The 10,104-nt window shown below is 35.6% G+C and overlaps 1 protein-coding gene across 9 annotated transcripts in view; it reads left to right on the plus strand.

Annotated features, from left to right (window-relative positions):
* NLGN1 (neuroligin 1) overlaps positions 1–10,104 on the plus strand; it is an 809,144-nt gene that overhangs the window by 792,750 nt on the left and 6,290 nt on the right. For 6 of the 9 annotated variants that reach the window (XM_077880374.1, XM_077880373.1, XM_077880372.1 and 3 more), the window contains 2 exons: positions 4,815–5,027; positions 8,401–9,190. In XM_077880374.1, coding sequence (XP_077736500.1) covers positions 4,815–5,027; positions 8,401–9,190 — 1,003 coding nt within the window. The remainder of the gene's footprint in view (positions 1–4,814; positions 5,028–8,400; positions 9,191–10,104) is intronic. The other 3 variants (XM_077880375.1, XM_077880378.1, XM_077880380.1) reach the window with 1 other exon arrangement.

Consider the following 10,104-nt stretch of genomic DNA (forward strand, 5'->3'; position numbering starts at 1 on the left):
CCCTTGCCAATTTATTTTACGCCTGATCTGATTTTTTCCCTTCCAAGGGCCTGTGAGCCCATGTTCAGTTGCTTGGTTACTCACTAACACCTACAAGTAATCCTACTTGCCAGATTAGGTAAACATCAAATTGATGCCAAACCTGCTCAGTAAATTTAATCAGATCAGTAGGACTAGTGGTCCATGTAGGAAAAACAATGATTGAAGACGCTTTTTAATAGGATGAATTTTTAGATGGGAAGAATGGTATTAAATAAATTCCATTTGAACACATAGTCAAATGAGAATTGTAGTGTATTATGAGCCACTGAAATAATTCTTGGCATACTTGTAATTGTGAATTTTGAAAGTTTACCATGAGTTTCAAAGTAATCATTTTTTCAGGGTTCTATATTCATGAGTCAAGGAAATTAAATAGTTGAATATTGTTTTCTGGAAAGTTCTTTTGCTATCCCCCCCAGAAGAGAAGATCTTGTCATCATTATTGTTCTGTCTTACAAAATATGTGTCCTTGCATCAGGACATCGATTATATCGTAGGAGCTTATACATGAAGGTCAGGAGAGGCTAGATACAGTGAGTGACTATAGAGAAAGACTTTAAGTGTCATTAAGGGAAAAAATTGTTCCCAAAGTAATCATGAAGGTAAGCAACACTTTAGGATCTTTGTAAAATTGATTTCTGCCATGGCTGGACTGCAGTTGAGCAATCCAATGTAAAGTTCCAGCTAGAGTGACCTGAAATAACTCTGCTATTAAGAACACAGCAGCTAAGTCAGTTTTCAAAAGAACTTTAAATGACACCTCACTGGACAGCTAGATCTAAAGAATGCTGCACATCACTTGGGTAATTAGCACACTGTGTCTTGTAAGGCCATGATTTGCTCAACATTCCTCATTTTTCTCCCTTGGCTGAGACTCAAAGTTTTGCTTGAATATAGCATCAGAAAACAAAGAATTCATACCAGCGTATAGTATTACTTTATCAGGTCTAAAAAGATAGACATGATCGATTGATTGACCTTAACAAAGGCAGCAGGCATCTATTATTTTTTCTCATGTAAAACTCATAGTGGCTCTCTGAGTTCATGCTAATGATCATTTGCTTTTAGTTGGATAGATGATACATAGATAGATAGATAGATAGATAGATAGATAGATAGATAGATAGATGATAGATGCCATAATATGACCTGTAAACTGTGTGGTTTGGAAGAAAAACAATGATATTGGTACTAGTGCTCAACACAAATTTTCTGGTTGCCTCTGGGTTAGACATGCTCCCTTGTTTAATGAAATCGGCCATCACTGCCCAAGTTGGCAGGCACCTGGGCCAATAGCCTGAGGCTTTCACCAAACAATGTGGTAGCAGGTTGGCTGCAAAACATGGGGAGAAAAAATTGATAGAATGAGAGAGATAGCTGGATAGATAGATAGATGACATAGATACAAAAACTACAGCATACACATGAAATAAAAATCAACAGTGAAGGAAACTCAGGAACGAAAGGTAAAAATGAAGTTTGACAGAGTAGCATGGACACTCTAAGCCTAGGACACTATCTTCTACCTGAAAACGTGCTCCATTTTCCATGCTATGACTTAACAGTGCAACCTTGGAATTGAATTGATTTGGTTCAAAAAGTTTTTTTCTTGAAAATGATACAAGATTTCTTTAAATTATACATAAAGTAGAAGTTGCTCTTCAGACAATTGCTTTCACAAGTTTGCTATATCAACACAAAATTATTTGGCCAACCTACCAGAGTGCTTAAAATGGTGCTACTAAAACTGGATTTTTAGAGTGGATTTTTTTTTTTTTTTTAGTTACCGTAGAGATAATCATCTTATTACTGTGGTTCTCCACATGCTACATATTGAATTATGATTATTTTATTGGGAAGTCAATTTTTGTGTGAATATAGAGATTCATTTGAATATTACTGGAATTACTCAATATTATTTCAAGAGGAATTAAATACAAATCCTAGGGTTTGCACTGAGTGGCATGAGCTACATTCAGAAATCAAATTTCTATTTGAATGTATTTGTGATATAGAAATCTAGGTAATAAACTACCTAGAGTGTGCTCTCATTCTCTCATTCATTCTCTTTCTCTCTCTCTCTTCCTCTATCCTACACACACACACATTTATACCTCCTTTATCCTTCAAGAGTCCTTTGTATCTAACACACCATAATCCTTCTATAATGTTGTTTTCAGGGTTAATGCCATCAGTCCATGTTTATAGATCAAAACATTTGTAATGGATCCCTTAAGGAATTTAAACCAATGGTTCTGTCTTACGCCAAAATTCACTTAATACCAAGTAAAGTTAAAAGAGTTCTTTGTCATGTTTTTGTTTTGTATTTTAATATGCTCTCATTATATGACTACTGAGAATTTGAAAGTGCTTCTTTTTTTGAGAGAACACATAAGGGGGGTGGGGAGCAGAGGAAGAGGGGGAGAGAGAATCTCAGGTGACTCCATGCTCAGCACGAACCCAAGGGGCTCAATCTCATGACCCTGAGATCAAGACCTGAGCAGAAATCAAGAATCGGCTGCTTAACCAACTAAGCCAACCAGGTGCTCCTGAAAGTGCTTCTTTGTAAGAAGATACCATGAAAATTCCTTAAATTGTTATGTAGATTAATTTTAAAAGTAATGAATATGACCAGAAAGATGTATTCATTTGGATACTATTTTTTAAAAGTTAACCTTCATCTCAAAGGTGATTGATTTCCAGGGTTCTACACACACATATACACATACACACACTCATGCACATGCACATGCACATGCACATGTACATACACAGTGAACTAGAGATCATGTTTTTGTTTCTTAGAATTTTTGGTCTTGTAGGAAAACAATGACTAATCATCTTCATTTCTTTCTTTCTTTCTTTCTTTCTTTCTTTCTTTCTTTCTTTCTTTTTCTTTCTTCCTTTCTTTTTTCAAAATTATTCAAGATTTGTATTCATCTATTGCTCCCTACAATGACCCTAAAGAATTTCTTGTCCCTATATTCATTTTGAGTGTAGATTGATTGACTCAACTGATAGATACTGTTATCACTAATATAACTGACTTCCTGGTATAGTTATAAAATAATTATATTCAAAAAATAAAGGTGTATTTCAAATTGAACAAAACAATTTATACTTTTTTATGTTGAGTTTCTATAATGGGTCTGCAGTAAGAGAATATATCTAAAGAAAAAATAGTTCTCTAAACATGGTGAGATTGGAAATTACATCCATGAAAATAATCAATTTATATGTCGTATGTCTCTAAATATTTTCTACACAATATGTGAATAGTCAATAAAATGGAATCTTTTATGAATTGCTTTATATCTTCTCATTTATACTAAATGTGGAAATATATTAGAGAGTAGATATTTGTTCTATAAATTATAATAAGTGTATTATAAAGGCTATTAAGTCAGTGAAATGAATGAATATGTTTAAAGTATTATTAAAGTAATATCTTTTACTTCTCTCCCTAACAACCTCCACATATAAGAAAGTCACTCAGGGATCCCTGGGTGGCGCAGCTGTTTAGCGCCTGCCTTTGGCCCAGGGCGCGATCCTGGAGACCCAGGATCGAATCCCACTTTGGGCTCCTGGTGCATGGAGCCTGCTTCTCCCTCTGCCTGTGTCTCTGCCTCTCTCTCTCTCTCTCTGTGACTATCATAAATAAATAAAAATTAAAAAAAATATTAAAAGATAGTCACTCAGTTCTTAGAGCCACAAAAATGTTTTCTTTTTTTCAATTGCCTTTACCACTCTGTCAATTCAGATCCCTGTAACCTCTTCTCTACTTTGTTTTTATTATGCAACATATATCCCTCCTGATCATCAGATTTACTGTAAAACTGGAGCTTTAAACATCCCAGGTATATGAGTCTGAACCTTTCAAAAACCTCCAATTAGTCTATGTTGTTTTCTAATTGAGCCAATATGCTCAGTTTAGCATATCAGGTATTCCAAAATGTGGTCTCAAATTATCTCTAACACAGCGATTCTTTCTTAAGCCTGGACCATCTTTGATTAAAATGCACTTATACACCTACGTGCAGAGTTGCATATAATTTTATGCACAAGCCTTAGAAACCCCTGCTCTTGGGACACCCAGGTGGCTCAGCCGTTGAGTGTCTGCCTTCAGCTCAGGGAGTGATCCTGGGGTCCCAGGATTGAGTCCCATATGAGGTTCCCCACAGGGAGCCTGCTTCTCCCTCTGCCTGTGAATCTGCCTCTCTCTGTGTCTCTAATGAATAAATAAATAAATAAATAATCTTAAAAAAAAAAGACACCCCCGCTCTTCACCCTCACATCCTGCCACTCTGTGACCCATTTCTTAAATTCCAACCATGTTAAACTATGAGCACCCTGAGGACTGACACAGTGTTTTATGCAAAAGCACCTTCTCGTATGCCCTGTGGTACTATCCCGAATGTCTCCAAGTAACCTGGCTGGTAGTATGTCTCTCCTGAGGTTTTACAGAATGTTTTCATTCTCTTTACCTGCCCCCTGTTACCTTCTGTTACATTCTGCTGATGGTTTTTTACCTGGGTAACTGGGGAAGATAAATGTCATTCTTCAGTGGCTACTATTCTTCCTAAAGTATATTCTTTTATTTTGATGGGAAGTAATTTTTTTATTAAAGAACTTGGACTCAAAAAAAAAAAAAAAAGTTGGACTCTACTCACCTTGATGAGCACATGCTTCAATTCTATTTATATTGAATGTCTATTTGATTCATGTCAACTCAAAAAGGTGTTCTAAGATATCTTTTCATTTTGGTCTTCCAGGTTTCTTGAGCACAGGGGATCAGGCTGCAAAAGGAAACTATGGACTCCTTGATCTCATACAGGCTTTAAGATGGACTAGTGAGAACATTGGATTCTTTGGTGGTGACCCCTTAAGAATCACTGTTTTTGGATCTGGCGCTGGGGGTTCATGTGTCAATCTGCTGACTTTATCCCATTATTCTGAAGGTAACCGTTGGAGCAATTCAACCAAAGGTATTATGCAGGTTGCAAATTTTGACAATTTTGGTGTCTGCATGCCACCACCATCAGTAGTATGTGATGCTCTGTATATATTTCTCTGTTCAAACTGAGTGTTAGGTTGAGCTCAATAACTGTTTAAAATTTTGTTTCTTCAGCTTTTCTATGCATGTTTCAATTTTCGTCAAACTCTTTTCTTTGTCTCCTGTGGGGCTTGGTAAGGATGCCCTTTCAAGCACACTTCAGAATAGTTAGCATTACAGTTACTTTTCTTTCCTCTCAAAGGGTGATTTTGGGGAAAAATCAAAGATGTTCACAGTTCTGTCGTCTCTGTTTATTCAGTAATCAAAAATCAAAGACAGGTTCTTTCTAAATGCAAGGATTGTGTATAATCTATTTTCAAGACAATAGACATGTAAAACCTTTTACTGGTAAAAAGATAAGGAGGCAGTCATAAGCTGGTTTGTCCGGAAACAAGGTTTTCACTTGTTGTCTGAGTACAGAATGGATGTTTGATTATTTTGCATGCATGATCCAAAATTGTCAAAGCATCAAGGTCACTAGTAGAGCTTTTCATTAAAAGGAAAATTAGGTTTGAATCTGTGCTTTTTCAACTTCAAAAGTGTTATTCCCCCCTCCCCACCCCCAAAAGCTTGGCTTTAAAGCAGCATGAAGTACTGAAGCTGCATAAGCCCATGAAATATTTTTCTTGTCTCCATTTTCTGGCCTTGACACCCTTTTTCCCAAGTGCCTGCCCAAGGCTCATCATGTTGGGTATTTTTATGAATTCCCATTTTACCATGAATTTAAGTCACTCATCCTAATTGCATTCATTATTAACTTGAAATATCCACCAGAACAGAAGTGGGTTTTTTGGAAAAAATCTGCAAAAGCAAATACTTTTTCTCCATTGTACATAATAGATAGGGAGATAGAGAATACACATCAACATAGACCATTTAGTGTTTTCTGCTTTTTTACTGTCATTTTATATATAGGAAGTATACCCCGTCGATTTGTAAGACTGAGTTTTATGATATGAGCATCAGACATAGAATATTTATTTTCAGTATCAAAGATACACTGATGTGGAATTTCTAAAGAACAGCATATCGTTAAATGAGTATATATATTTGGAGAATCATATATTATCATAGACTTAATTTATATTATAGTTTATGTAACATCTCATTTGTGTTAGTAGAGTTCTGGTTTGAGATGACAAAATGACACATATAAGAACATTCCTAATTATATAGAGATTTTGGTCTGTAATGAAGTGACTTATTTTGAAATAGCAAACTTTGTTGTTGTTGTTTTTTTTAATTGAGGAGATTATATTGTTCTAGCTGAAGACTATACAGTGCCAATATTTACGTAGGTTAACATTAGACAATGTGTTCAGACTTCATAGGGTCACTTGATCTCAAAAGTTATTTCTTCCTATTTATTCTAGAAGTTTTTCTAAATGTAGAGCAAAAGTGGGCACCAAAGCCAGTCAACGAGTATAAAACTAGCAATTGATAAAGAGATAAACCAATTATTTCATTGGCTAGCATTGCTTTCATCTGTTGATATTTTGGTAAACAGTGGCCAATTGCTATGCCAACAGTTGAAAATATAACATTCCATCACACTCTTCTGTCCTTGTGGGACCAGAGAAATGGACTTACATTTAGTTTAGTCATAAGCTTATCTCCACAAAAAAGGCTGCTTGATTTTTACCTGGAGATGCCCGGGAGATACCTTAAAATCATCAGGTTAATTCTGTCTCCTACACAGACGCAGATTTAAGTCTACAAACCCCCCAGAGCTGCAGCAGTGTTTAGCCCCATATATACCAGGAGTCAGCCACAGCTTGAATACACATAATAAGCATTTTCACTAATGATAAAATATATGGTTTTTCCAATACTATCCAGACGGCATATCTCAGACAACATTTAATATGACGTGCATCTTTGCCACATCTTTTTTGGTATATTTAGTTAATATCATTGAGCCCCTGAAATGGGAAATAACCTCCAGGTTTATTTTAATTGTAATTAGTAAAATATTTCTCTGAACAAATGTTAACAAACACACACATAATTTTTTAAAAATTATCTGTATTTATATCATTCGCTCTAGCATACTTTGCTCTGGCAAACTAAAAATATGTTCATAAAGATGTCAGAAACCAAAACAAATTTAATTGGTACTGTTTGACTTTTTGAATATTTTTAGAATTATCTAGGAGCATATTATAGACATTTTGAGTACATATACATGTTTGGAGAAAAATCTAAAACTTTGCTTCTAATTCAGACACTGCTTTAGCACCTTTGTGAAAAGAATTCTTATCTCATTAACACATATGAATAATTGAGCATGTGTTTAAATAACTGAACTACAAAGCTATATTTGGAAATTGATAATAAGTATAATTTTTAAAAGAAAATAGACCAATTATGTTTTTAAAACAAGAATTTTATTTGAAAATACCTTAATGGGTAGATAAAGTGCATTTGTAAATTTGAATGGCATGCAGCTCTTATCAAACTGCATATGGGACCATGATTTATAATTCTTAAATGCAATTAAGTTAAAAGCAGTGGACCATGTATTTTTCATCTTTTATGATAAAATATAGCAGTGCACATTCAACAGTGGAAAAAGTTAAATCACACAACCCCACCTCCCCCACTGAATCCTTCTGCTGATGGTTTTTCCTTTAACCTAGTGAAAACACTTCAAATGTTATGTCTTCTTCTGAAAGATGAATATTCAGCACACTATGTCTGACATGAAGAGCTGGAAAGAGTATGTCTAAAGTGATATTCTGTTCTGTGTGACTTCAGGGCCATCCCCAGGGTATTAGCAAATCCCCAGCCCCAGTAGCTATGTAAGCTCCCAACAATTCTTTTTTTTTTTTTTTTAAAGTAAGTCTGAATAAAACAAACATACAGAGCCATTTTGATGGAAGACACATGCAGCCAAATTGGAAAAAATATTCTCAAAAAACAATACAAAGTCTAATGAAGAGTAAAGGGGGGAAAACCCATCTGGTTGACTTTTATAATAACCTAGGTGTTTATATGTTGAGTGAAAAAAAATATTTGGGACTTTGTACCACTAATATTTACACATTCTCCATTTCTCCTTGCTTATTGCCTCCTTGATCCCTAAAACAATTGCCATTCAAAGCATGAGACTTAGTCTACCTCTCCGACTCCTTATACCCTGGGGATGACTTAATGTACCTTCTCTTAAACAAAAATGTCTCTATCTTCCTGTTTCTTGAGTTGTATATGGGTTTTTATATACACACCTAAAAAAATCAGATGTTACTGTTTTACCACAATGTTATTCAAAAGTCATCTCAAACTCTTTGTTGTTCTTCCCGTAGGACTTTTTCAGCGAGCAATAGCTCAAAGCGGAACAGCCCTTTCCAGCTGGGCTGTTAGTTTCCAACCTGCAAAATATGCTAGAATGTTGGCCACAAAAGTTGGTTGCAATGTTTCAGATACAGTAGAGTTAGTGGAATGCCTACAGAAGAAGCCTTACAAAGAACTTGTTGACCAAGATATTCAACCAGCACGATACCACATAGCCTTCGGACCCGTGATTGATGGCGATGTAATACCAGATGACCCTCAGATATTGATGGAGCAAGGAGAGTTTCTCAACTATGATATAATGTTAGGAGTTAACCAAGGGGAAGGGTTAAAATTTGTTGAGAACATAGTAGATAGTGATGATGGCATATCAGCTAGTGATTTTGACTTCGCCGTTTCCAATTTTGTTGATAATTTATATGGATATCCTGAAGGCAAAGATGTTTTGAGAGAAACCATTAAATTCATGTACACTGACTGGGCTGACCGTCATAACCCTGAAACCAGAAGGAAGACATTATTGGCTTTGTTTACAGATCATCAGTGGGTGGCACCAGCTGTAGCTACAGCAGATCTTCACTCAAACTTTGGTTCACCTACATATTTCTATGCCTTTTACCATCATTGCCAAACAGATCAGGTTCCAGCTTGGGCTGATGCAGCTCATGGAGATGAAGTTCCCTACGTACTAGGAATCCCCATGATTGGACCTACAGAGTTATTTCCTTGCAATTTCTCCAAAAATGATGTGATGCTGAGTGCAGTTGTTATGACATACTGGACAAATTTTGCTAAAACTGGGTATGTATCTAATGAATGAAGTTTTCTATAATTCAATAAAAATATCCTTGTAAGCATTAAAAAATAATACAAATTTTGTGTCCAAATGATTTAATTTAATAAGTTCATGCCAATAACATGTTAGGTTTCTTTATTCAAAATTCTACATGGTGCTATTTCAGAAATTGTTGCTTTATTAGTTCTTACTTTTTAGAAGTTTGTTAAGAAAGACTTATGGGGTGCCTGGGTAGCTCAGTTGGTTAAGCATCTGCCTTTGGCTCAGGTCATGATCCAGAAGTCCTGGGATAGAGCCCCGCATCATACCAGGGAGCCTGCTTCTCCCTCTCCCTCTGCTACTCTCCTTGCTTGTGCTCTTTCAAATAAATTTTTAAAAAGTTCTTTTAAAAAAAATAGAATAGTGGGTTTAAAAAAAAAAAAGGAAGACTTAATACCCCCGTTGGATTACTCAATAATTAAATTTATTTTGTGGTTTTTATTACACAAGACTTGTTATTATTTAGTAGTGATGATTATTTTATAGTGCTTTCCAATGTATTGTTTACCCTTTGGTCCTTCTAACTTCTTTGTTAGGTGGACAGGTCAGGCATTGCTCATCAATTTTGCAAATAAGGGACTGAGGTGATGAGAGCCTAGCCTCAGGTAGATATTCATATGTCTAGTATGTAGCAGTGCTAGGACTTAAAACCTCATCTTCCAATTCCGAAACTGAAATCTTTACCACACTATTCCATCCCATCCTTGCTAGCTTGCCTAGGAGAAATACATACACATATGAATTTTAAAATCTTTGGGTAGATAGTAGCCCATCCCAAATGGACAAAGAGATCAAGAATGTGACTCTTACTCTCATTACATTATCATCCATCTAAGCTGCCCGCAGTTGGATCTATATTTTTAAATTGACCCCAATTGTT

This window comes from Canis aureus, chromosome 31, assembly GCF_053574225.1.
Source record: "Canis aureus isolate CA01 chromosome 31, VMU_Caureus_v.1.0, whole genome shotgun sequence".
In the NCBI taxonomy this organism is placed as follows: Eukaryota; Metazoa; Chordata; class Mammalia; order Carnivora; family Canidae; genus Canis; species Canis aureus.